At 36.6% G+C, this 27,873-nt stretch overlaps 3 protein-coding genes across 5 annotated transcripts; 2 read left to right on the forward strand and 1 right to left on the reverse strand.

Annotated features, from left to right (window-relative positions):
• Positions 1–2,844: 2,844 nt before the first annotated feature.
• On the reverse strand, positions 2,845–8,448 carry galm (galactose mutarotase). 2 transcript variants are annotated; one of them, XM_079634459.1, is made up of 8 exons: positions 8,070–8,414; positions 5,793–5,947; positions 5,477–5,683; positions 4,730–4,811; positions 4,196–4,346; positions 3,935–4,109; positions 3,447–3,545; positions 3,211–3,270 (listed from the first exon to the last, which is right to left on the reverse strand). In XM_079634459.1, exons 1-7 carry the CDS (start codon positions 8,248–8,250, stop codon positions 3,468–3,470), a joined length of 1,029 nt encoding a protein of 342 aa, XP_079490585.1. In that variant the 5' UTR covers positions 8,251–8,414; the 3' UTR covers positions 3,211–3,270; positions 3,447–3,467. The 2 variants fall into 2 exon arrangements, with proteins under 2 accessions (XP_079490584.1, XP_079490585.1); XM_079634458.1 differs by having other exon boundaries at positions 2,845–3,545; positions 8,070–8,448.
• A 2,304-nt stretch (positions 8,449–10,752) lies between these two features.
• atl2 (atlastin GTPase 2) lies at positions 10,753–24,517 on the forward strand. The gene is made up of 13 exons (XM_079634377.1): positions 10,753–10,885; positions 13,432–13,769; positions 15,015–15,149; positions 15,239–15,343; positions 15,460–15,510; positions 15,593–15,649; positions 17,733–17,825; positions 17,904–18,042; positions 18,132–18,259; positions 19,035–19,091; positions 19,355–19,426; positions 19,768–20,199; positions 23,626–24,517. The coding sequence occupies exons 1-13, from the start codon at positions 10,813–10,815 to the stop codon at positions 23,743–23,745; spliced, it is 1,800 nt and encodes a 599-aa protein (XP_079490503.1). The 5' UTR covers positions 10,753–10,812; the 3' UTR covers positions 23,746–24,517.
• Positions 24,518–25,081: 564 nt separating this feature from the next.
• Positions 25,082–27,754, forward strand: cccdc110 (coiled-coil domain 110 molecular ruler complex subunit). Of its 2 annotated transcripts, XM_079634375.1 has the most exons (3): positions 25,082–25,305; positions 25,403–27,192; positions 27,620–27,754. In XM_079634375.1, the coding sequence occupies exons 1-3, from the start codon at positions 25,205–25,207 to the stop codon at positions 27,670–27,672; spliced, it is 1,944 nt and encodes a 647-aa protein (XP_079490501.1). In that variant the 5' UTR covers positions 25,082–25,204; the 3' UTR covers positions 27,673–27,754. The 2 variants fall into 2 exon arrangements, with proteins under 2 accessions (XP_079490501.1, XP_079490502.1); XM_079634376.1 differs by having other exon boundaries at positions 25,282–27,192.
• Positions 27,755–27,873: the final 119 nt, after the last annotated feature.

Here is a 27,873-nt window from a genome sequence, read left to right on the forward strand (position 1 = left end):
ATATATACATATATATAATTGATAATAAAAAAATTAAAAAACTTGCTACGTGTACTGTGCTATATAACTGGGACTGGTCACAGGACTTACACATGTTTGCCCTATTGTTGGTTTGATTGCTTATATTGTTCTCATTTGGATGTCACTTTGGATAAAAGTGTCTGCTAAATGTTTAAATGTATATAATAACCATTTAAAATTATATTTCCTGCAGCTAATTAGTCAGAATTTATGATTTATGTGATTGGTTCATATATTGGTTCTGAACATTGAAATCTGTCATGCGCTGATGTATTTAAAACAAAAAGAATAAACTAGGATGCACTTCAGCTGGCTTGCACAAGCTCTCAATGTTTTGTTCTCTGGTTAGTTTTCCAATCCTGTCCTTCATGTTCAGTATAGGCTGCCTAACAAATGCATGTTTTTTATTTTATTTTTTATGTGCACTGATCATTATGGTGGTAAAAAAAATGAATGGAGAAAAACTGCAGGTGGAGAAGAGGGAGTCTTGATTGTACAGATAGAGAGAGATTTAAACTCGACACATATAGGTCAGTAATATAGTGGTGCAAAGATGACGTCAAAAGCCAGAAGACTAATTCGCCAGTGGTTCCCTAAAGATAGTAATTTACGGTGTAGAGCAAAGCATCAAAGTAGCGTAAGTTATGTTTACCAGATCTAATTTGACTCATAAATTGAAAAACCCCATCATATAGGAAAATCTTGAGGGAACCACTGTGTTCCGGATTTTGCCGTCATCCCTGCACCACTCTATATCTGCCTCTATATCTTCTGTTGTGGGACTGCTAGTGACTCATCAGCACGAGCTATAAATAGATGGTTAAGCCTCAGTTTTGTTTGTTTTGAAATGAAATGCGTGTTGTGATCGAGATTAAAAATGTCAACTTCATGTTTCATTTCCTTTCACAGTTTAAGTGTTCTATTATTCCAATCAATGTGTAGAGAGAAAATATTCTGTTCTTTCTCAGTAGCATTTGCCCTCTTTTTAATTCAAGTGCAAAAACACTAATGTTTCAGTTTTGAATAGGCACTTTTGCCTTTTTATTTAATAAAGAAAAGTGGATTGTATATTTCTTGGAGTAACATTCCTTCTCGCACTACTTATCCGTGCCTTCTTTTATCTCGGTGCTTTGATGTTATAAACCACAGGAAAACACAGAGAACACTTCAATTCTCAAATGCACAGTGAAAAAAAAAGAAAAAAGAACTGCATAATTTACTAAATAAATAAATTACTAAATAAATGCAACAAACCCATTCAGTACAGCTTTGTGTGAAATGCTAAAAAGGCTATGGTTGGCTGTGATGGCATACTTTCATACTCTTATTTTTGCAGGAAATTTAATGTTGGTATACTGGTATACTAGAAAGTCATTTGCAAATAAATTGCAGTAGGCTTTACAACCAGACAGCACTGCATGCAAAAATGTAGGCTTTATGCAATGTGCTCAACTCAACCTTCCATTTCCAGAGACAGAAAGAAAGTAATATTGTGATCTATTCCATGACTCGTTATTTGCTCAGATTGCTGTCAAGGCATTTTTACATAAAAATGTTTTAAATGCAAAATAGCTATTTTTTTCCCCACCCAGATAATGATAACTGGAAATCACTCACAACATGTTGAGGTCATGTGACAACAATGTAGCTGTTACTTTTTGAAACTGCATCAATGCATAATAGATTCTGTTTCCCATACTAATTTTTGAAGAGTTGAAAGATAGAACGTCATTAATGTGAGTAAATGATGACATACAGAACTTTTAAATTTTGGCTGAACTATTCCTTTTGTTTGACTCACAAAAAGCTTTGATATATTTCCCCCCATCACCATGTCCCTTTAGGGGCTCCATAAAATTGCACCCGAAATTCAGGTTACAGCGTAAATTCATACAGGTATAAATGCCTTTTAAATTAATTATTAAATTGTTTAATTGAGGTTTATACATGTTCCCATGTTACAGTTTCCATGACAGCTAAGTTTCAAATAATTATTAAAAAGCAAGCACAAACTATGCAAAAGCGGCAGCCCCTCTTGCACACTCAATGTCCGAACTCGCTTACTCGTTTTCATTCACTCCCTCAAGTAAACTATATTAGTGGACTAATGTAGGGCGTAGTGTAGTGAATGAGGGTATAGGGGCAATTTCGGACACAGCCAAGGAGTGAGGAAGCTTCCTGAGGAGTTATGAAGAAAGATACACATGTGCATTCTTCCCTCATATGCAAAGGGAGTGGAGCTAAAACCACAAGGAAAGGAAACGAGGAAAGTAAACAAGGAAGCAAAAATAAGAAATGAGAAGCACCCACTTGCCATGTTCCAGAATGAAACCACCGGTTTGAACAAAACAAACCAGTGGAATGAATGCTTTACTCATTAAGACAGTGATTTGCCGCCACCTACTGGCAGGTTTAATTTCATAATTAGTTTTTTTTCTATATTCAAAATTGTGTATTTAAAACATTATTTATACAGTTGTAAATGCATTCACCTCTAAGATTACGTATACATTAACATGTTAAACATGGGGTTTAATATAGTCATGGCCAAGTGATTAGGGAGTCAGACTTGTAACCCGACGGTTGCGGGTTCAAGTCTCAATACTTGCAGGAAATGACTGAGGTGCCCATGAGCAAAGGCAAAACCACCAATCGCTCTCAGTCGCCACAGCAAAAATGCCTGTGTGTGTGTGTTCACTACTCACTGCTACTATTGGTGTGCACTAACTTGGATGGGTTAAATGCAGAGGAAAATTCAGAGTATGGGTTACCATACATGGCCTTAATGTCATGTCACGAAAAAATGCCCCTGGAAATAAATTTAAGGGAATCGATGGGAAAGTTTATTTCTGTCACTTCCCTAGTGATATTTCATAGAAAATATACAAGCAAAGTTTCGGGAAGCTTTGGCCTCTTTTCAATAGATTCCTATTGGACTGCTTAAATGCAATATTACAGAAATAACAACACCAGGCATGTGCATGAATCTTAAATATATGGCATATGCAAGTATGAATTGTCAAATATATAATACATTATTAGAGTTTTGAATAATTAACTTCTTCGATGATGTAGGAGATACAATGAAATATGTCATTTTGCAAAAAATGCATTATCAAATGTATTCAGAAAAAATTATAATATTATATATAAAATAAAACATCATATTAGATCTGTGGATATATATTTTTTTATTTATTTAAAAAATAACAGTAATCATTTTCTAACAGTTTTTGGCACTTGTGTAACAAAATAACATTTGTTTAATTATATCATGTTGATATAATTTGTGCATATGTCAAAATGTTATAGACGTCTCATTACATGACAACATTTTTTGGTAACTCTATTATAGTATTCACCCAGATATCTCAAAAGTTTGTGTTATTTTCTTAGTAGCAATACCGGTACATGTTGGAAAAGTAAAATTCACATGTCATGTAGTTTCACACCACAGAGAATGTGAAGCGTGTTGTATGTGTGTACGTCTCTCCTGGTCTCAGCAGAGCATCAGGAAAATGAGGCTGATGAGAGACAGAGAACAGGAACATCTCATTCATTGAGAACCATTATGCTTTTAATTAAGCAAACACATTACATAAATATAAACATGTTCACAAATAGACTCTGTATATGATGTATAGTATAATGTGCACTACCATTCAAAAGTTTGCAGTTTATATGATTTTTTAAATTATTATGAAAGAAGTCACTATAGCTGCATTAGATGATCAAAAATACAAAAAATAAAATAAAATTGAAAAATATGATTACAATTTAAAACAATTGACTGCATGTCAATGCATCCTTGCTGAATAAAAGTATTAAAAATTAAATCTTACTGACCCCCAAATTATCAGTGGTAGTGTACATTAATCAAGTGAATGAAAATGTTATTTTTTAATTAAATTACCTGGTTAACAGCATCTGGCCAGTTTTGGGTCTCTAAACAGAAGGCACTGTGTTTGGAGTAAGCAGCTCCACCCTTCCCTTTCAATGTCCCATCCAGGAAGTTGGAGGTGTAGAACTGAACCCCAGGCTGTGTAGTGCTCACCTCCAGGACACGGCCCGTCCCAGGATGCACCACTCTACAGAGACCAACATGTGTGCTAATATTAAAATGCATAAAGTGTTACATCATGAAATCAATATTCCAATACAAATGACACGTTACCGTGCACATTTTCTCTCCAGTGGCGGTTCACCAGGTGAGCACAGACAGAAGTTGTGATCAAACCCTGGACCCGGCAGCTCTTTCAATCTAGAGCCAAGAAGAACAGGCTTTCTCAGGTCGAACAGCGTCTTCTCCACAGATTTCACCTCCCCTGTACATAGTAAAGAAACCACACAAAACCACGTTTGACCGTTTCTGTTGTAAAGAACTGTTGTTTCTAAATCTGTCCGTCTTGAGCCAAGGATCACAGTGGTGTAAAAACCTTGAGTCTAAGAAAAACGGTCTAGGAGTTATGAGCAATTTCGTACTTTTGGTTGCTGTAGCGCCACCTATGGGCCAATCGGGCTCATACTCTGATAGGTTCTCCCCAAATTGAGGCCTACCATCTGGCCAGGTTTCAAGTCTCTAGGCCTTAAGGTTTGGCCTGCACGATCAGTTTTACAAATCCTTACAATTACAATAGGGTTTCAGCATTTCATGCTTGAACCCCTAAATAGATCTAATTCTCTAAAATAAACAATGTGATAACAATACCTGTGGGGATCATGGTATCATCCACAGGCAGGTACGACTCCGCTGAGATGGTCACCTCATGCTCGTAAATGTCTGGTGTTCCCTGCAGAACGTGGGACATTAAAATTGCATTTATTGATAGTAGGAATACACCAGCTGTGTCCACAAAAGACGATTAATAAAATCTTAAATATAGTCCTATAAGTTCATAACAAATCACACTGTACGACATGGATCTAATAAACTTGGATATGACATGTATGTAGACTGTACGATGATGACACCTACTGAATCGTAGGCTACGACGCAAGTTATTATAGAAGAATAAAATGTAATCCGCTTGTGCTAGTGGTAAACAAATAGAGCTAGATGAATCGCACTTTGGCAATTGTGGTTTTTATGTGTGCTTTAAAAAAAGAGGATGAAGCAAAAGAGGAGAATATGGACGCGGTCGTGGCTAGGGAAAAGAGGTCAATCTTGCAAATGGAGCTTGAGGTAAGTCATTTTAAGTTTTAGCGCCATGTTGCGTTGATCAATACGCCATTTCATGTTGCATTTTTATTGGCTAGTCAGTAGACGTGTGTCGTGGCCGCAAACACACTGTGAGATGATCATGCTAAATTTCAGAGACAGTCAGAAAAGTATCGCAGGCTATCTTTCTCACTGTACGATGCAGGACCACTATTTAGGAGCCACGGCCACAGAAATCGCCACGATTGATCATGTTTTGTCTTGACCAGCCCAAAATCTCTGAGCATGTAGTCCTACCTGTCCAGCCAGGTTGAAGTATGAATGGTTGGTGAGGTTGATTGGTGTAGTATGGTCAGTCTGTGCGTGGTACAGCACACTCAGTGTGTTCTTCTCCAGTGTGTAGGTGACACAAGCGTTTAGGTTTCCAGGGTAACCCTCATCACCACCGGGACTACTGTGACGCAGTTTCACTCCATTATCCACAGCCTCTGTGGTCCACACGGCCTACAACACACAAATCCTTAAATGCAACGATGTCTGCTAACTCGAATTAAAGAAATGACAAATAACATATACTGGGACAAAAGGAACAGACATATATGCGTTTGTTAACCTTGTCAAAGCCCTTCAGTCCTCCATGCAGAGCATTGGGTCCATTGTTTATAGCCAGTTTATATTCCTTCTCATCTATCACAAACCGGCCCTTGGCAATGCGGTTTGCAACCCGGCCTACCACAGCTCCAAAGTAGCGAGGGTTTGAGAGATAACCTAGAGTGAAATAAAGGAAATGAATCATTATTTTCATTCAGTGTCTCTAGCGATACACAGATATGTCAACAAGGCTGATAAGCTTTAAGGGCTGAATGCTCTTAAAATATCTCTGGTCCTGAGAAATTCTACTCAGAAAGTATTTTTGGGGATTTATAGGCGTTGTTTTTCATGTTGTGTTTTTGTTCATCTTGATTTCTCTCAACTTGTGTGCTTTTCTGAGCAAGACGGAGTGAATTGCAGAGTTAACAGAGCCACGTGCAAGTCGCATAGCAGTGCACTGAAAGGGTTAATTTATGTAGTTTCAAACCCGTTTCGTTCATCTTTGGAACACAAAGATATTTTAAATGAAATCTAATAGCTTTTTTATATGCTTACTGGTCTTACTGGTTTGTAACAACATGAAGGTTAGTTTTTTATTTTGGGGAGACCTAACCCTTGAAGACCAACGGCCAAAGTCAGGATTCATCATTGCATGACTTTTATAGATGTTAATTTACTGGATAAGGATTTAAAAAATATATTTATCTACCTAATACAATATTTTAGAGCTTGACATTGCTAGAAAAATTATAGGTCCCACTTTATATTAAGTGGCCCTAATACCTGTGAACTTACATGGTAACTACATGTGTACATAGTATGTAACTACAGTGTAAGTACACATTTGTACATAGTATCTACAACTGTATTATTAGAGTAACTACACGTATGTAACAACCCACGTAATGGTATGTGTAAGTACAAATGTGTAACAGGACATTTGTAACAACACTTTTTTCAGTGTAACAGGAATTATGTAACTACATTTTGTAACAACATGTAGCCTATTTGTTGTTCCACTTCCACATGCAGTCTTAGATACTGCAGTTACCAGTTGATGTACACAAAAATTACCTTAACAATTACACTTTATATTAAGTGGACAGTTCCTGAGGAGTTACCATGTAACACTGGTATCACAAGGTGAAACTTTAGTTGTAATTCAACATTAGTCCTGCCAGTCATAAATACATGTATTCCAACTGGTAAAAACTGGTAAAAATCTAAAACTGCATGTGGAAGTGGAACAACAAATAGGCTACATATTGTTGTTACAAAATGTAGTTACATAATTCCTGTTACACATGTGTACTTACTGAAGTGAAAAAATGTTGTTACCAATGTCCTGTTACACATTTGTACTTACACATACCATTCTGAGGGTTGTTACATATGTGTAGTTACGCAAATGTTACAGTTGTAGATACCATGTACTAATGTGTACTTACACTGTAGTTACATACTATGTACACATGTAGTTACCATGTAAGTTCACAGGTATTAGGGCCACTTAATATAAAGTGGGACCAAATTATATTCTGTATAAAAATGGCCACGCCATTATAAAGAAATATCTTTGTTGTTTAAAAAGCTTGTTTGTCTAATTTTAAGTCATCTTGAGGCCCAGGAAGTCTGCCGAGGCCCCATGAGGAAATATGGCATTGGATTACAGATTTTCTGTATAACAGAAATTATTGTTCCCCTTGTGTTTATTTCAAAATCTATGAACAATCTTGAATAGTGAACATCGGTTTTCAAAGATTTTGGTGAAATTAGTAAATGTTGTGCAATTGTTCATTTAATAATACAAACCCATATTTCATAAAGGGCATCAGCAACTCTGCTTTCTCAATATCTGTAGTGTTGGCCTTTTAAAAGCACAAATTGTTGACACTGTAAGTTTAACACTGTAAAATGAATGTGTATTTTAGCAGCTTGGATTGTATGGTTTTTGGGAGAATTTCATGAGAAATGCATGACTGAACGTTACATTCTGAAATGTTATAGGCTACAAACTAGATGTTTCACAAACTAGAATGAATCTAATAAAATTACAAAATGCAAAAGCCTTCATGTATTCTCCATTTAATAAGAAACAATTTCTAGAAACATGTTTATATTAAAGAACCATTATTGTTTCTTACTTTTTTTTCTCTTTAGTACAGAGAGGATACATCTGGCAGGAATAAGCAAACAGGTCAATACATTATTTTAAGCTGTCTCTAATCAACATGTCAGTCTAAAATACCTGTCATGCACAATAATGAAAAGCTCTCATTAACTGAATGATAGAACTTGCCTTCTAAATCATCGTATCCTAACACTAAATCCGCACTTTGACCTCTGCGATCTTCTGTTGTGATGGACTTTATCACACAGCCCAGAGAGATGATCTCCACACACACACTGCCGGACAGCAGGGTCCATTTCTCCACTGGACCCACTGCAGTGGCGATCTCCTCTTTACACACCTCGGTCATTATGAATCAACCCGTTTGCACTAGACAGGATTTACAAGTCCACCATTGCAAAGAAAGTTACAACACGGCAGTACAAATGACTACACGTTGAGTTAATAAACTACAGACAGAGTACCGCCCACTAGTAGTGATCAACGCTTTCGAAACACGCTCCGTGAAGCTTCAAAACCTTTGCGAATCATTTTGTTCTGAACCAGTGATTCGGAGCGCCTATAAAACTGCCAAAGTCACGTGATTTCAGTAAACGAGGCTTCGTTACTGTTTCGAAATGTAAATGATGGTTGTAGTCATGTGAAAAAGTTATGGTATTATGTGTCTATGTGTCTTTCATTTTGATTTGCTATGATAATTAATAAAATAATTTTAAACATAATTAATTTTGTAATTAATCTGTTACCTTTAAGTCCAATTTCACATTCATAAGTTTTCTCATGAGTCCTTAAAGAATTTTGAAAATTACTTTTCTACTATTCAAACTAGTACTAATAGAAAAGCTATTAAAACTAAATCAAACTAAACTAAACTAAACGAAACTAAACTAAACTAAACTAAACTAAACTGTTCATCTGTTCTGAGTTCAAAATCTTTGAATGATACAATTTGAATGTAGTGCCTGTGTGTGTCTTTTATTTTTTGTTCACCTAGCTCCAAAGTCTATGTTGAAATGTTTTTTGTTTGTTTTTTTGTTTAAAGCATAATTATAATTAATAATAATTATTATTATTCATAAATTCATAGACTGTAAACAGTTATAATTATTATTATTACAAAATCAATGGTTTATGATTATGTAAACCCATGAACCAGATTGTATCTGATCTCGTATCGATTTTATACATTTGTAGACATTTAATGACACATGTATAAGAAAAAGGAAGAGTTGTTATTAGAAGTCTCGTATTGGTATGATTAACCAAAACTCTACATAAAACACAAAACAAGCCCAACAGTTTAATAAAATAACACATGCATTTACCAAAGATACTTGATATTTAAAGTCATTAGGTTATTTGTATCGCATCTAATAGATTACACCTTCAATAAAACATTTGCAATTGTTTTGTAAAAGGTGTTTTTATCAGGTTTTTATGGATGTTTGGGCTGAGTTTTCGTTGCATTATCTCGTTCTGACCAGCAGGGGTCACCAGCGTGTGACGTTTCGAGCGCTTCGAATCAGTGAATCGTTTTGGTCAATTGGTTCAATTGATTCAAATTGACGAAAAGCTTCGTTTCTCCCATCACTACCGTCCAAATCGCTTCTGTTTGTTGGTGTCATACTGCCACTATCTGGATTGGGGCAGTACTGCGCATTTATGTAGAACATTTGGCCCGTTTGGTGCTGCTGTTCTGACTGTATAATATGCATTTACCAACCATGTTTAATTGCAAGACTAAACGTTGATGCTAAAATAAAATAAACTCATAGAATCATAAACTTTTGGACATTGCACAGACTAAAGACTGAAGCTCTGTCTAATCTGAATATATTAATCTGATAGAATCCTGACTGTTACAATGACCATAATTATAATAGGCCTAATATTTGGATAGTGATCAGTAATTGTTGTAATAGAATTACTGTTTCACAAACCACATTAACCACAGTGTCATTTAATGATTATCAGACATTAGTATGTCTGTTCCCTTTTCAATTTCCATGAAACCATCATTAATTAATTTCTTAAATAATTATTTTCTGACATTCTGGCCTGGAGATTTATGAAACGAGACAATGTGTGCAAATGGATGTGAATTGTGTCAGTCTAAAAATAGAAAAGTCCTAGAAATGCCGTCTCTCTGCGGGTTCATCCTTTAAATCTTAACAACTCTTTTGTTTCCAATAATTTTCTCAGAAAAAAATTGCACTATGGTATTCTGTGCACATTGGGCCCCAAAAGTCCAGGGCCATGCATTGCATGCAAATGCTCTCTCTCTCTCTCTCTCTCTCTCTCTCTCTCTCTCTCTCTCTCTCTCTCTCTCTCTCTCTCTCTCTCTCTCTCTCTCTCATGAAGTCTCTCTCTCTCTCTCTCTCTCTCTCTCTCTCTCTCATGAACTCTCTCTCTCTCTCTCTCTCTCTTTCTCTCATGAAGTCTCTCTCTCTCATGAACTCTCTCTCTCTCTCTCTCTCTCTCTCTCTCTCTCTCTCTCTCTCTCTCTCTCTCTCTCTCTCTCTCATGAAAAAATTATGTTAAATTGCATGATTTGAGATGATCCAAAGAGCATTGTGTGCTTCAGAGAAAGAAATTGGTCATCTTTATGAAGAGTAGAGTTAGAGTAGAGTCACAGATGCTTAATGCTACAAATTTGCTAAGGCAGAATCATGAGTAACGTTAGGCAATTCCTTCTTCATTTTACGGATTTTTTTAATATATTTTTTTGTTTTGTTTATTCTGTAACATATGATTGATTCTAAGTATTGTATTGTAAGTTTATAATCAACAAACACAAACCCATCTTCGTTAGTTCCCCAAACGTCTCTCTGAATGAGAGCATGAAGTTGATATACAGTACGAGAGAAACTGGGGCTGTTACGTCACGCAGCAAAGTTTCAACAGAACCAAGATGGCGGAAGACAGCGGACCGAGGAATCGGCATTTCTCAGCAAAGGACCACAAGTGCCACAACTTTGATGAAGGTGACTACCTCATTTCATATCGTGAATTATCGAAAAGCCGTTCTTTAAAGTCATTGTGTTTCACTGTAAGTTTGAGTTTGTCTGTGTTTATTGACACGTTAAAAGTTAAAAACGCGACTTGAACTCGTGTTATTACTGGTCACGGTCAAATTTGACCAGGTGTGTATCAATTCGCGCCCGAAAATAGATCGCATTTGCATTGAGAGCTGAAATAGAGAGTTTGACAAACATTTAGCTCTTGTTGACTCGCATTACTGGAATTAAAAGCCTCGTGAGACGCACTTCGGAGAGTTGAAATACCTGTCATTGTGACACCATAATGGTTTTATGAGTGAAATACACCCTCTAAGCGTATGTTTATTGGTAAACTGTAATGTTCTCGGTGAGTTCTTCGGTTATTTTTATGCTAGCTATTATTAGATGGCTTAATTTGCAACCGTGCAAACTTTGGAGCCAGGCTTTTTTCACTTCTTGCTTTGTCATGGCCGTTCAGTATGCGTTATGTGTTAAAATCCAATATAAATATAGATTTTTGAGTGGAGATGTATTTGTCATTTTAAATTATTTTAGTATTTCAGTGAATTCTGCAGTTGTTTTGTGATTGACGTGCGCGCGCTCGCGCGCAGAAACGAAACCGCACGCGGTTTTCAAAGATTTCGTACAGGAAACTGTATCAAACTCGCTTTAAGGAATCTTTTGTATCCATATTCATCTCAAACTCTTTTTTTGGCATGAGTTGTGCGTTTTGTTTGCTCCTTTAAGCTTTAAGGGTGGTGGATGTCCTGTATGCCCGTGTGTTTAGTCTCAGAACTTACCAGGGTAATTTGCCATGTAAATTTACTTTTACTTTGAGTTTCGCTGGTGTGTCTAGTAAATCAACATCATAACATGTTAAATTACTGGACACAGGACAACTGTATTAAGTTACCTTTTTATCTGGGCAAACATATCAGTCAGTTAAAATCTGATAAGAAACTGATAGACATATGTATGCATGTTGTTATTGTATTAGATAAAGGTCTGCCTGTCTGATTTGTCTGTATGTCTCAAGTTAATAGTCTGCATCAATGATATTGGGCCTTTCAATAGAAGATACCAATGTCTACTTTACCTGTGTTAGTTGTTAAAACTAGCAACATTTTCACTTTGGAATTAATCGGAGGAAAAATATATATTGCCGAAATATTCATGTTGGTAATAGCACTTTACAATAAGGTTTCGTTTATTAACATGAACTTTCAATAAACAATACCCTACTTCTACTGCATTTATTATTCTTAGTTAACAAGAAGTTTATGAGAGAGTCGTTAAAGGGATAGTTCACCCAAAAATTAAAATTTTTGTCATCGTTTACTCACCCTCAAATTGTTCTAAGCCTGTATGAGTTTCTTTCCTCTTTCTCTTTTTTCTTTCTTTCTTGGTAACTAACTGTCTGGTGACCAACATTCTTCAAAATATCTTCTCATACAGAAAGAAATTCATACAGGTTTGCAACAACTTGAGGGTGAGTAAATTGACACAATTTCAAATTTTTGGGTGAACTATCACTTTAAATCATTAATTCAAACTCATTAAAAATATAACAATTCGATATTTTTTAAATAGACTGCAGAAATTAACATCACAACCTCTAATAAATTCGCTGTTATATTTAAAAAAATATGCTTAATATTCTCAATTTATCCAGAATAAATAAATATGTAAATAAATAAATAGTGTGCGTATGTGTATATAAAGCAGTCTTGAATGAACTGTCTCCTGTCCAGTGTGTCCTTGGAGTGTGTTAACTCACTCTGACACTGCTTGACTCTGATCCAGGGGCTCAGTTCATCTGGCCGTGAGCCTGAGGAGACTAAAGTGAAGGGGAGAGGGTGTTTGTTTTGTGTTACATATGTCTTAACTAGAGGACAAAAATGACCAAATTTAGCCCTGCGGCCGAAGGGATCTAGGCTTATCACAGCTCATGGATAAAGTGCATGGGGTTAGAACAGAGACCCACACACTCCTGGAATAGAAAGTGAACACAGTAATGAGCTGCTAGTTGAGTGCTAAAAAGCAAAGTTGCGAACGTCAGAAAACCATCAAGGACTGTGTTCAGTGTGTGTCCACAATATTGCCCACAACCCCTTGCACAACATAAGCTGAGATGGTGGCGATTACTTTTGACATTTTAAACGGTGACAAATTCAAAGCTACCTTTATATTTATATATATAATTATTCTATTTATTATTTTAGTATTATTTATATACTATTATTGTTTTTATTAAAGTTTTGAATGAACTCTATTTAAATTTTAGTTTAATTTAGTAATTTCTTTATCTGTGTTTTCTTTTTTTTTTCTTTTCTTTTTTTTCTTTCTTTTTCAGTTAGTCATTTTATTACTTCAACTTTAAATTTCAGTTTCTTATTTCAATTTACTTTGTGTTTCACATACTACTTACATTTTGTTATTTTACCTTTATTTCAATTAACAAAAATGTTTATAGTATTTTGGTTGTAGTTAATGATAACCCTGCTAATTTTTATTTAATTTTCTTCCTACAGATATGACCGGTGTAGAAGATGTCCCATTGTGCCGGCCGGTTGAGGCGTTGAGCTCATTGGAGGAGTTCAGCTCTGACACTAATGTTGTGGCACCATGTGCTGTAGCGGAAGAGCTTGAGCCGGAGGAGGACCCGGTTCCAGAGGGGGCTCGACCCATTCAAATTGTGATCGCTAACGAGGACGATCATAAGTTTGAGTTGGATGCTGTTGCTTTGGAAAAAATCCTGATGCAGGAACATATCAAAGATCTCAACGTTGTTGTGGTGTCTGTGGCCGGTGCCTTCCGCAAGGGAAAGTCCTTCCTGCTGGATTTCATGCTTCGTTACATGCACAATCAGGTTAGAACCGACCCCCTTTCAGTGATGTAAGCATATCGGGTAGTTGACAAATGGACATAAATTTGAATTTTAGATTAAATGTGTATATTTGTAAATGAGAACTTGTGTATTTTTAGATGCTAAAATTGGTCACGGTTTTATTCCTTTTTTTCTTCTGTTTTTTAATCTACTTTTGATTGATATAAAAAAATAAAAATTCTGAGCTGAAACCGAAAATTCAGAATACACTTGGCTGAAAACAAAAACGTTACAAAATAACAATCAGTTAATCAAATGTATTTAAATAAATCAACACTCAAATTGAACAAACTGAGTTGTACAAACATTTAAATGGCACATAAGGCGGTTTTTATATAATATATTTATAATAATAACATAAATATTTCTACTCCAATTTGTTGGTGAAATATAAACATTTAAACAATAATAAACTGTAATAACTTGTTTTCATGACAGATTTTTTCAAGCATAAAATAATGACATCACTGACAGGTTAAGTGAATATGTATGTATTTGATATAGTGCATATATTTATCAAAATGCTCCTCTAGAGTTATTTTTTTCTAACTAACTAGTTTATGGTCATTAAATAGCTTTCAATATATAAACGGTATACAAGCTGTTCAAATTGTTGACGTTTCCCCTGTTTAAAACACTGATAAAGAGATTACATAAGACATGATAATCTCAGTACATTTTGTACATTTCAGTAAGTTGTACTGTTTCTTTCAACATACCTTCTGATGTTCATTAATTTTTCTTTCATGCTGTAGGCTAAGTAGTATTAAACGGGAAGAGATGATTGGTTCATGTGCGTCTTGAACTGTGGCGCTACAGTGATCTGTCACGGCATATGAAAGAGTGACAAAACGGCTTTTATTGTTTGAATTTCATGAAAAAATTGACAGAATTTGAAAGTTGTGCATTGTTACTTTTAATATGAAACAAAGTCTTAAAGCTTATTTGCCCTTATCTGTGAGGAGGACTGTAAAGTAATAGTTCAACTACCCTTATGCATTTTCAATATGTAAGACATGAGAGCTCCAACACATCAGTTGAAAATAAGTCTATCTGAGTCATTATTCCTGAGAACAAGTTCCCGATGACTATCCTTGACATGTCTAAACGTGTGGGCTGCGTCCTTTATGCATAAAACCAGCTAGGTCACATGTGTGCGAGCATGCATGCTTTATTACGTGCATTTCGGTACATTCATATGAACAATCCCGTTTTGTTTCTTTGTAGTCATCGGAGTCATGGATGGGAGGAGATGATGTGCCGTTGACTGGTTTCTCCTGGAGGGGAGGCTGTGAGAGAGAGACCATAGGAATACAGGCCTGGAGTGAGGTGTTTGTTGTGGAAAAGGAAGATGGAACGAAGGTGAATGGGTTGTTCAGTTGAAGATGTGTATTATGTCACCGTCAAGATATGTTGACTGTGTGATAAGACTAATCTATGTGTGTCCTTAGGTGGCTGTGCTGCTGGTGGACACTCAGGGAGCCTTTGACAGTCAGTCCACCATCAAAGACTGTGCCACTGTTTTTGCTCTAAGCACCATGACCAGCTCTGTGCAGGTATGTAGAAGCACGTTAGTGATGCACATGCATAAGTAAAGGTTGACATTACATGGGGCTTTGTCATACATTGTGGTCTATTATATTATGTGACCCAACAGCCTTGTTTGTTTTAGGTTTATAATCTTTCTCAGAATATCCAAGAAGATGATTTGCAGCATCTCCAGGTAGCAACTTTCTTTGTTGGTGTATGTTGTAGTGGTGTGTTTATAGTGTAAGCGGGACAATAACATAATGTGTCTTTTATAGCTTTTCACAGAATACGGTCGACTTGCAATGGAGGAGATCTATGAGAAACCATTTCAGGTAGAAAAGCTATTTCTATACTGAGTACTTGTCATGGACACACATTATCCTACGCTCAGGGCAAAAAGTGCCTCACATGCCACAGATGTTGTTTCAGAGGCCACTTTAAAGCCATTATTTAAGAATCATATCATTTGTTTTGATGGATTGTATGGAATGTATTTGTGCTGTGTATCTCATGGGCGTCACTAGGCCCATTTTATGAGGCCTTTAGCCCCCCCGAAATTTCCACCCAGCCCCCCAAAATTAGCGATTTTCTTTAATAATATGTACATTCATTCGTGATCGCCTCAGTCCCCTTTAAAACTCGTATGAAAACGGCGGCAGGCTTGGCTCCTCCCCGTATTTTAGTCCATGTTATTCAGCGTGTTCTTCAATCCGCAGCAGCGCGGCGCCAACGTCAGAAGCAGAGGACAAGGTGTGTGCATTTATTGATAGATTGTCATGACGTATATAACTAGTTCTTTGTCATAAATGCAGTTTACATAATATGCGGGAGCAATAGAAGACGATTTCCCATCCACTGTTTTTTAAATTATTTCTTATATATATATATATATATATATATATTCCTTTCATCTAAATGGCATGAGACTTTGTGAGACTTTTTTTTATTTTTTTTATTTTTACTGCACAAATGTAAAGTTGAAAAAATAATAGTGTTAAACATTAAATTTTACCCACATATTACCAATCTAGACAATTACAGTAATATAAGGTTTGTCTGTATTCTTAATGCATATTAGCTGGTTATTTAAAATTATTAGAAATTAAAGTAATATTCAGGGATTGACTTGAGTGTAGAACCTACTGTATTGTTCATTCCTACCCTAGTATACAAACAATATATACTTTTAATCACCCTCGTTGGGGGATGTTGAGCCCCCCTAATATTGAAAATAATTCTATAATCACCCTTGGTGTATCCGCTTAAGAAATGTGATCTAAGTGGTAAATTCAGACACTGGTGGCCATATTTCATATATATTATACCATAGATTACCATAGTTTTCTGACAAATATCACTAGTACATGCTGTATAACATTGTATCTAAAAAATTACAAAAAGAAAACATACCACTCTGAAACTGTAAGAGCTGTGCTTGCATAGTCTGTGATTGAAATCCGTTCTGCACGATCCTCTTGTTTGTATATTATTATCAAGTCTAAATCAGGCTTGAATTGGTTTGAAATTGACATCTGAGTGAGTAGAGCTCGCTATTATGAAGGGGAGGGACATTTCCTGGACACAGTCTAAGCAGTGTCAATCAATCACACAGGCCCAGCTAACTACTTGCAGCACATTTCGTATTTTGGATGGAGGGTCTTCATCGGAATGGCGCTTTCGCCTGGACTAGGGAGAAAGGGGCTGTTATAATGTAAAAATAATGCGATTTTTCCTATCTCAAACATCTGTACATCTCAAAAAACAAAATCAAGAATTCGTAAAAGGGCATAATAGGATATCTTTAATAATTGTATTCAGCAAGGACTTGATAAAAATTTAACTGAATTAAATTGATCAAAAGTGACAGTAAAGACATTGGGCATGTTACAAAAGATTACTATTATCTATTTCTCAAAGAATCCTTCAAATAATTCCACAACAATATCATGCAGCACAACAATTTTCAACGTTGTTGTTTCTTGAGCAGCAAATCAGCATTAGTATGATTTCTGAAGGATCATGTAACACTGAAGACTGGAATAATAATGCTGAAAATTCAGCTTTGCATCACAGGAATACATTTAAGTTTAAAATATATTAAACTAGAAAAAAAATATTTTAAATTGTAATAATAATTTATATTTTTTATCCAATAAATGCATTTTTGGTGAGCATAAAATGTCCTTTTAATTATTCACAATGTCTAATGTGATTATAACAGCAATTTTTTTCATACCAGAATAATTCACTATGAAATATTCTTTTCAGAATAATATTTTGGAAATTAATATTTTCTTTATTCTCTGAAAAAAGTTTGAATTATAAATTGGGCATCGATTAGACATCAGTATTTTTGTTTTTCCAATTTTTTTTTGGTCTTGAGATTCACTTTTTTTTTTTTTTTTTTTTTTGCAGAAACTATTGTTTCTGATCAGAGACTGGTGTTTCCCTTACGAGCATAACTATGGGCTCAAAGGAGGACATCACTTCTTGGAGAGGAGACTACAGGTGAGATGAAGCACAGAATAGATGAACACGGCATCAGCATGTTGAACAAATTGTGAATGTTTTATTTGTGCTATGCAGGTGAAGCAGAATCAACACGAAGAGCTGCAGAATGTTAGGAAGCATATTCACAGCTGTTTCTCCAGCATAGACTGCTTTCTGCTGCCACATCCAGGTCTGAAGGTGGCCACCAACCCTCACTTTGATGGCAGACTGAAAGGTCAGGACCGATTTCTCTCAGATACCGAAATGCACATGAACGTCCGAACTCAAGGCTCATCACAAACTTCTTCTTCTCTTTTTTTGCAGACATTGATGATGCGTTTAAGGAGGAGCTGCAGAATCTAGTGCCTTTACTGCTGGCACCAGAGAACTTGGTAGAGAAAGAGATCAGTGGAGCTAAAGTCACATGCAGAGACCTGCTGGAGTACTTTAAGGTCAGATGTGATTACTTTAGCTGCACTAACAGCTGTAAACACAAATCAGATTAGCTGTAAATTGTGTCGGGGTTTAAATTGAAGAGGCTCTATTCAGGTGTTCCTGTAGAATTTGTGTGGCAAATGATGCAAGTCTTTATTGATAATAAGGCAAGAAACCTGTTTCATTAAAGAGTTAGTCATTAATTACTCACCCTCATGTCGTTCCGAACCTGAAAAAAAATAGTGACATTACACAATTTCTTCTCTCCCTTTTTTTGCGCAATAAAAGTATTCTCGTTGCTTCATCATAACATTAAGGTTGAACCACTGTAGTCACAATGACTATTTTAACAAAGTCTTTTCTACCTTTCTGGTTCTTGAAAGTGGTTATGACGTTGCTGTCTATAGAGGGGTCAGAAAGCGCTCGGATTTCACCCAAAATATCTTAATTTGTGTTCTGGAGATGAACAAAGGTCTTACAGGTTTGGAACAACATGAGGGTGAGGAAATGATGACAGTATTTTAATTTTTGGGTGAAATAATCCTTTAAGTAAATGATTAATCACACTAAACAATTCAAGTAATATAGTTAATTAGCATGACCGTGGCCTGTTTACAGCTGTCAAGCAACATGAATGCATTAATATTGACTTCAGTTGGTGTGAGGTCACGGGTGTGCCTTTTTTTACAGTACCATTGAACATGCCTCATCCAATCAGGTTGTAGATCCATAACATGTTCTTCTCTATGAACATCCAGTAAAATGCCCATGTTTATATTCCTTTGTTTTTAGGCATATATCAAAATCTATCAAGGGGAAGAGCTTCCACATCCTAAATCCATGGTGCAGGTATGTTCCTCTCCATCTTTAAAGTCACCTACAGTACTGTTCAAAAGTTTTGGGATGGTAATTAAAAAAAAAAGTACTGTAATAATTTTGAAAACAGATATGCTGCTTAATAATTTTGTGGAAACCATGGGATTTTTTTCCCCCAGGATTCTTTGATGTATACGAAGTAAAAAACAAACAAAAAAAAAAAAACACCTACTGACCCCAAAACATGGTTGTTTATATGGAAGATATTAAATGCTCACTGTGCCTCTTTTACTCAGGCAACTGCTGAAGCAAACAACTTGACCGCTGTCGCTGGAGCAAAAGACACTTATAACAGAGCCATGGAGCAGGTACAGTTACTTTGAGACACTATTATTTCTTCTATTTGACAGCATACATGCAGACAAAAAGGAAAGAGTGAGCAAATGCATCCTGCATATCAAGTGCATTCAGTCAAGATTCTTCACTACTAAATGGATCATGGATGGAGAGGGACCTAAATTCTATTTAAATATAGCAGGATCGTGACGTGAGATGAGCTAGCCTATATAACTGAAAATAACTTGAGGCCATTGCACTAAAATAGTAGGTTTGGCCTAGATAACTGAAAGAAAATGCCTGTTATGGTTTAGTTAAATCTACGCCTGGTGATTAGATGGATTAGGAAATGAGCTTTTGTTGTGTGTCACAGGTATGTGGAGGAGACAAACCATACATCGCCCCAGTTGACCTCCAGCGCTATCACGAAGAGTTTAAGAAAACCTCCGTTGAGAAGTTTTGCGCTGTGAAGAAAATGGGCGGTGTGGAGTTCTGTCAGCGCTACCAGCAGCAGTTAGAGACAGAGCTGGATGAAGCGTACACAAATTTTGTGAAGCACAATGAAAGCAAGAACATTTTCTATGCGGCGAGAACTCCGGCCACTCTGTTTGCTGTCATGTTTGTCACCTACATGGTCTCCACTGTAACAGGTTTCATTGGTTTATCAGTAATCGCGGCTCTGGCCAGTCTTGTGATGGGGGTGGCTCTGCTCTCGTTGTGTGCCTGGGCGTATGTCAGATACTCAGGAGAGTATCGGGAAGTGGGCGTGGCTATAGACCTCATAGCAGAGGCCCTGTGGGAACAGGTGAGTTATGCTTCCACATGTTGGTTGGGTCCATTCTACGTTCTCTCCACTGCCCCACACATTGGGTCTCATTCATGAAACACGAGCAGAACGAATTCTTGTGTAAATCGTGTGTAAAGTGGTTCTGGCGTAAATTTTCGGATTCATTAAAATGTTCGTATTTTCCAAATGTTAGTTGGTACGAAAGAAATCTACACCTGCTCCCAACCACGTGTAAATAGTGCGTTTAACTTCCGAACGTTTTGCTCATTAATAAGGCTGCATTTTAATTCACCTTAATCGGGGACATATTTACACAGCATTTTGAAAAAATAGCTATTATATTAATTACATATGTTTTTTCTTTTTACTTTTATTATAAGAGCCAGTAATAGCATCTGCAAACGGAACACTTTAATCACATAATTAATTGCTCAATACGGCTCGGCTATATTTTTTCGAAGTGAACTAATTCGTTTTTTGCAGTCGTGCTTCATGTCGAACCATTTTCTCTTCACTTCTGGGACTGTTCGATTAACAGATGAAACTCCAGTAACTGCATCTGTAATATCTGCCAAGCTTGCTTTTTTTAGGACCTGATACGCCACTATGTACGCTTGAAATAACAGGCGCTGTTGGCTTTTAGTGCATGCGCGCGTCGGCGGGTGTAACGTTATTGCGCTCAGAAAAGCGCCCGTTAGAACAGCGCATCAGCAGCGAATGACATGTTTACGGCAAGGCTTTAAAGCACATGCAAATAATTAATTTTTATAAACTACAGTGTCCCGTTCCTCTGCATTTCATGTGAATATACGTCGCGCTGTACAGTAGGCTATGTTGAGACGGAGGCGCCAGAACTGCAAACTGATAGAATGCACGATCCTACGATATTTATTCAAAAGCAGATCGTGGAGACATTTTAATCATAATATTTGACATAATATTTGACGGTGCCCAGGGCCCCTTAGATGTCCTGGGCCCCTGGGCAATTGCCCAATGGTTAATCCGGCCCTGTTATGTGGCGTTTTGAATGAACTTCTGATAATAAAATATTATCTGATAATGAGAAATTTTTATTTTTCATTCGCTTTTAAGAAGACATGTTGAAATCCTTCGTTTGGTGTCATAGTATGATGCCCATATATAGTTGTCAGTCGGATTTAATGGGCGGGATTTATGGTAATTGAGAATGAGCGTGAACGCGCGTCCCATTTACGACAGATTGGAATTCATAACACACACACACGTTTCACTATCACATCTGACGTTTACGAAGTATTTGTGAATCAGGAGAAGAGTTTTCGGGAAGGTCTCTTTACGCGCAGATCACTCACATATTTACTCGTATATTTACGAATGTTTCATGAATGAGGCCCATTGTTGTTTCAGTTGCTTTCCGGTCTCATCCTATAAATCATTCTCTTTTAGTCTTGTCATAACCCATGTTTCTAAAGGTGAGACTGTAATCTCACTCCCCATTTCCTGGAAATTCTTAGCATTTTTCTAAGCCCTGAGATGATGTGAGGCCCATCAAGCTCCTCTTTAGTTTAGCTTACTCATAGAGTCCAGGGAAGAGAGGTTCCTCCAATAAAAATGTTGTCATAAGACCCATGAATTTTAGAGCCAGTCCTGATTCTAATGCCTGATTTGCATCCTGTGTCTTACTGGGAGTGTCTAGATGGGGCTTGATTTTATATGTGAATTCACATGGTGAATCTACATTATTCTCATATGTTATATACATTATGAAGTGCTTTTGATTTCTGCATTGTTCTGGGTTTAGACTAAAATACTATATTTGACCCTGGACCACAAAACCAGTCACAGTCGCACGGGTATATTTGTGGCAATAGCCAACAAAACACTGTATGGGTCAAAATTATAGATTTTTATTTTATGACTAAATTATTAGGATATTAAGGATCATGTTCCATGAAGATATTTTGTAAATTTCCTACCATAAATAATATCTTTAAAAAAAAAAATTGTGGCGATTTTCTCAATATTTCACTTTTTTTTTGCACCCTCAGATTCCAGATTTTAAAATAGTTGTGTCTCGGCCACATATTGTCTTATCCTAACAAACTATACATCAATAGAAAGCTTATTTTTTCAGCTTCCAGATGATTGACCCTTATGACTGATTTTGTGGTCCAGAGTCACATATAGAATTTAGCATTTCAATTGGTTTTATTTGTATTATTACTATAGGTCTTGCTTTGTTCAAAATATAGTTCATTATCCCGTTAACAAGGGATACACGTTATTCCACACCCATAAGATCTTCGAAACGGATATTAAGATATTTTAAATGAAACTTGAGAGCTTTTTCTCCCTCTATTGAAAGTGCATTTCACCAAAATGTCAAAGTAATCCATATGAATGCATCGCTTTATATGATAAACAAGATTAATTTAGGCTTTTATTCGCATACAAGCATTGGTCAACAAGCATAGATCGCATCAATTAGTGAACAGAAGCTCAAATGTGTTTGCTTGATGCGCAAGAACCAATGAGGCTTGTGTTTGTTTTAGGCAAGCACATTTAAAGGGTTAGTTCAAATTATCCAATAATTTACTCGCCATCCTAGATGTATATGACTGTATAAGCCAAACGCAACAGATTTTTATTAAAAAATATCCTGGCTCTTCCAAGCTGTATAATGGGAGTGAATAGAGCCTGAGTTTTTGAAGCTCCAGAAAGCACATCCATCACAAAAGTAATCCATACGGCTCCAGGGGGTTTGATAAAGGCCTTCTGAAGTGAAATGGTGCAGTTTTGTAAGAAAAATATCCATATTTATAACTTTATAAACTATAATCACTGGACTACTTTACTGCCTGCTTCAAAAACTCAGGCTCTATTCACTCCCATTATTAAGCTTGGAAGAGCCAGGATGTTTAAAAATATAACTGTGTTTGTATAGGGTCATTTACATTTTTGGGTGAACCCTTTAAGCTTTCCACAAGATTGCTCTTATTGATTAAAAAAATAAATAATATCATTTATGTTTTGAAGATGAGTGAAAGTTGTAAGAATTTGAACAAACCCATAACCTTAAGTCCAGGGTTCTCATAATAACAGAAAACACATTATATACAATAACTTAATAATATCAAGTCGTGGACATTTTTTTAGTTGTAAATATGAATTTAGTTTATTTTTTTAACATTTTTTTTTAATTTAGGCAATTTAGGCAAGGTTACTTCAAGTAATTGAACTGGTCAATGTTTGTTGTTAATGTGTGTAAAAAAAAATCCAATAGATTTACATATTTTGGGACTTGTTGGTTGACTTCTTTTTACTTTTAAAAACCACCCTGAACACCCTAGCAAGCAACCATTTGGCAACAGGCGAAACATTTTCAGATAAGCACTGTTCACATTTTCTTTAAAAAAAAAAATCAAGTTCTTAATGTTAATGTTTTCTCCTCTTTGTTCATTCTAGGTGCTGAAGCCACTTACTGAGCAATACATGGAAGAAAATGTCCGACAGACTGTTGTGAACTCTATAAGAGCCACGCTTACAGATCAGGTGACACAAGCTACGAAGTTGAAGACCAACTGACAGTTTGCTGTGCCTTATCTGCCTAGTGTGTGAACAATCACTGCTTTTATGTTGTGTAGTTTTTTTGAAGTTTGGTCATGTAGACTCTAACCAAAGTTTACAGCATAATTTACCCTGACCAATATCCACACCACCAATATGACGCTGTTAACGGCAAGGAACATCATTACAAATGCTTATCAATTCAGGTTTAAGTCAGCAGATATACATGCAGCTTTGGATTTCTCTTGGTTTGAGGGATTATCAGGGAAGCACTACAACTGGTTTATAATCTGAAAGGTCATTTAAAAACTAGATGTTAAATCCTTTATATATGCTTAACGGTTTAATTACTGCTCTCAGTGGATGATCTGTAGCATTTTCAATTTGGCCTTCTTCCACATCCAGTTACTCAGTGTGAAAACATACCAGCTTTTTCACTGTTTTTTTTTGTGAGATATTTTTAGAGCTTTTTAAGGAATGCTGAAGTTGTAAATCCATCCAAGTCACTGCTCTACTGGGCCTCTTTCTGTACAGTGTCGTTTTTGACTGTATCATAGCCTCATGCATGTAAATGAGTATATAAATATCAGCTGTAGATCATCAGAGGATGTTTTGAGATGTGTATGAATGTGATCTATTTGCCTTTTGTTGTACTTCTTTAAGATCAGAGCCCCTTTCATTTGTGTCTTCTGACCTATTGGAGTGCTCATGAGATGACTTGATTTGTCAGTCTTTTAAGGTTATGCCATTTAATTTATTTTTTAAACAATTAAAATATTTAAAAATGCTGTTTCTGACTCCTTCAGTATTGTTGTCTACATTGTGGCCTAATTGAGTCGCCTGAACGTCTTGCAGTACAAAGAAATTTTCAACTCATGGAACCGGAAATCAAACAGACTTGAGTGTAAACCTGATAGCATTTGTGCCTTAGAAAAAAAGAAAACATTACTGGTGTGCATCTTGAGACAAAACAGTGGCACTGACTTATTTTAAGGTAGCAGTGCAAACTGCTTTGTTAAAACAGCTCAAACATGCATTTTAGTCTCGGACTAGGCTTAAGCCTTCTCTGTGAAACCACGAATGGATTATGAGTAACATGAATATGTTATAAACAATAGTATGTTTAACTATTAACCTAGATAAGTCAATGTTAAGTATGTATTGTTTATGGTTCATAATGCCTAATGCATTAACTAATTTAACCTTAGTTTATATAATTAATACTTTACAATAAGTTACTAAAAATGGAACTTAAAAAATCAGATATTTGCTCTTATTTTATTCAGTTAAGTTTCACCAAAACCTGTTGGACTTTCCAAGTGTTGCATCTCACCAGAGTGATAAAAGAAGCTTTTGTGCTGCAGCTCTAACGTTACAGCCATTCAAGCGGAACTGGTTTGGTTCAAAACCATTTTTATAACGTCTTTCTTTTCTTTTTTTTCAAGCGCTTGGCGTTGCCAGCACTGGTCCTGTTTCTATGGTGATAGACATTTTAAAACATTTTAAACAATGGGGATTGAGTTGCACAGTAGGCTTCTGTTGCAGTTCGTTTGGATGGTGGGAAGTAATGCAAGTAAGGTAAGAGCTTTTGAAGAAATGTATTTTTATTTCATTTCAGAATCAATAAAGTGCTTCTTATTACAAGTAAAGCTTTGTTTGCCTGAATGTCTTGCAGTACAAATAGATTTTCATCTCAAATGGACTTGAACGTGAAACGGACCAGAAGGTCTGTGCACAAGTGTAAACTTGATGGCATTCGAGACACACAGCAGGGCTTAGACAGACCAATTCCTGATAAGTTAGGCAGCCATCAGCCGGGAGCCATCGGCAGTGAAGTGCAATCAAATGACATGCTTTTTAGTGGGTGGAAGAAAGGACATGAACTCCCATGTGCTAAATCACAACATGCTTCAGTGGATACCCTTGAGAACAGGTTCCTCAAAGTGCGACAGAGTTTACTGCAAAACACAAATGGAAATGTCAATCAAGATTTTAATGAGCAGACAATGGAATCCCTGCACAGAATTCTAGCAGGAGCAGATCTGCTTAAAAAAGAAGAGGCTACAATGAGTATCCTCGGGTCAAAATATGATTTACAGATGGGCAGTAACTCGGAAGGTTTACACCTACCATTCGCTTACCTGATTAGGTCTAATTCAACAAGATCTGTTGAATGTTCCTCAAACCCACCCAAAGTCATTTTGAAGGAAATATCTAAGGGCAGAGAAAAAAGCAGAGCTGACAAAAGTTCACCTTTCAAGGGCAAACATCTTGACTTCTTTGAAGTCGTGAAGGAACAACTGCAACAGAAGGATTTGGAAAACCAGCATCTTGTCCATTTGTTGTTGGTCAAGCAACAAGAACTGAAAGATATGAAAGAGAAATCAAAGCAGAAGGAGAGAGAAACCCAACTTATTACTGAAAAGCTGAAACGCGAGGAGCAGAAAAATACAGAGATCACCACCAAGTTCGATCATATCTGTGAAGATATGAAGGAGGAACTAGCTGAGGCCAAAAGCAACAACAAAACTTCGATGAAGCAGCTTAAAGCACTGATGGAGAAATATGAGCGTCTCAAAACACGTGCGGTCACGACGAAGGACCAGCTCAACCTGGAGCTCAATGAGAAAAAGAGCTGTCAGAAATCATTAAAGAAGCTTCAGGAGATGTCTCAAGAGCTGCTAACCAAGCAGAAACTACTAGAGGAGCAAAGAGATGTGGCGGGACGAGATCTCGCCTTGTGTAGAGAGACCTTGCAGTTGATGGATGCTGAACACAAGAAGAACATCGGCATTAATCAGAGGCTCGAAGAGGAGGCTTCGGCCATAAGAAGCGAATCTGCAAACCTCAGAGATCATTTACGTAAAGCTCAGGAGAAGAATAAAGAGCTCATTCAGTCGACTCGCTCCAAAGAGTCCCACAATGAAAAGAACGTAAAGGAATTTCAGGACATGGCTGAAAAACTGAACGCTGAGTTGGAGAAGTGCCGTACAGAAAGAGACAAAGCACATCAGCAGGTGGAGACCATGAAGAATGAATCGAAATTGATTCACAACAAGCAGAGAGTGGAGATACTTCAACTACAGGAGCAGCAAAAAGCCTGTCTGCAGCAGTCCGATGGTTTGAGACGAGAGTGCGAGACCTTGATGGAGATGGTCAATAAACTCAAGAAAGACAAGCAAGTCCTGACAGGGAAGCTGGAGACCATTCATAAAGAAAAGGTGGTGTCTCAGATGGCAAGCGCCAGGGAGGGGGACCGACTCAAAGAGGCCATTGGTTTGCTGGAGCGAGAGAGGGAGGTGCTGTTAGCGGAGATGGAAGACTTGCGGAAGGATTACCTCGGCATCAGCGACAGGATCACACAGAAAATGGGCCACATGGATGCAGCTGATCCTCCCATGACCATTACTGACATCACAACAAAACATCAAAGAAACACACTAAAGTTCTCCCCTACTGATGATGGTATGATTTCTGATTCTTAATATAATCTGACACCACTGGTAGAAATGTTGCTTTTTTATTTTAATGGCAGACATATTGCAAATTGTCATCAATGAAATTAGCAGACATTTCTGAATGTATTAGTATTTGGTTTGTCCATTTTCTTTAATTACAGCAGCACTTGAGCTGCATGAACTGACCCTTTGTTCATGTCAAGATTTTGCACTTTCTAATTGACAAATCAAATAAAACATTAAGAATCTTAAAGAATATATATATCACAGTTTCTACAATAAAGTAGCATAACCATTTTCAACAATGTTAATAAAAATGGTTACATAATGTACATGACCATTAAATCACAAAGACATAACTATGAATACTGTGTTTGGGATGCAAATATTATTGTAATTTGAAAAATGTTCAATTACTTGTTTCTTTCCTACAGTGATCCAGGATATAAGAAGAAAACTAGAAGAGGAGAACAAGCAGGAAAAATGAACAACTTATTGTCTTCTGATGGACATTAGCTGAGCTAGTGGGTGCTTTTATAAAATGTGACTGGCACTTATCTATCATGGAGGCATGCTACATTGTCATTAACAACTTTTCCTAGTTATTGAGGGAGTTGCAAAGATTCTCAGAGGTTATCAACTATCTGTACCAATGAATCAGCGAATGCAGGCATCTGTTGGTTTGTTA

This window comes from Phoxinus phoxinus (assembly GCF_949152265.1).
Source record: "Phoxinus phoxinus genome assembly, chromosome: 14".
NCBI classification, from domain to species: domain Eukaryota; kingdom Metazoa; phylum Chordata; class Actinopteri; order Cypriniformes; family Leuciscidae; genus Phoxinus; species Phoxinus phoxinus.

What these genes read in the sequence shown, in the direction of transcription:
- cccdc110 (XM_079634375.1), top strand. Translation starts at nt 25,205, where the DNA reads ATGGTGATAGACATTTTAAAACATTTTAAACAATGGGGATTGAGTTGC. An exon ending in TGGGAAGTAATGCAAGTAAG is followed by an intron (nt 25,306 to 25,402) that starts GTAAGAGCTTTT and finishes AATGTCTTGCAG; the next exon opens with TACAAATAGATTTTCATCTC. An exon ending in GTTCTCCCCTACTGATGATG is followed by an intron (nt 27,193 to 27,619) that starts GTATGATTTCTG and finishes TCTTTCCTACAG; the next exon opens with TGATCCAGGATATAAGAAGA.
- galm (XM_079634458.1), bottom strand. Translation starts at nt 8,250, where the DNA reads ATGACCGAGGTGTGTAAAGAGGAGATCGCCACTGCAGTGGGTCCAGTG. An exon ending in AGGATACGATGATTTAGAAG is followed by an intron (nt 5,948 to 8,069) that starts GCAAGTTCTATC and finishes ATTTCACTCTAG; the next exon opens with GTTATCTCTCAAACCCTCGC. An exon ending in ACTTCAACCTGGCTGGACAG is followed by an intron (nt 4,812 to 5,476) that starts GTAGGACTACAT and finishes CACGTTCTGCAG; the next exon opens with GGAACACCAGACATTTACGA.
- atl2 (XM_079634377.1), top strand. Translation starts at nt 10,813, where the DNA reads ATGGCGGAAGACAGCGGACCGAGGAATCGGCATTTCTCAGCAAAGGAC. An exon ending in AAAAGGAAGATGGAACGAAG is followed by an intron (nt 15,150 to 15,238) that starts GTGAATGGGTTG and finishes GTGTGTCCTTAG; the next exon opens with GTGGCTGTGCTGCTGGTGGA. An exon ending in ACCTGCTGGAGTACTTTAAG is followed by an intron (nt 18,260 to 19,034) that starts GTCAGATGTGAT and finishes CTTTGTTTTTAG; the next exon opens with GCATATATCAAAATCTATCA.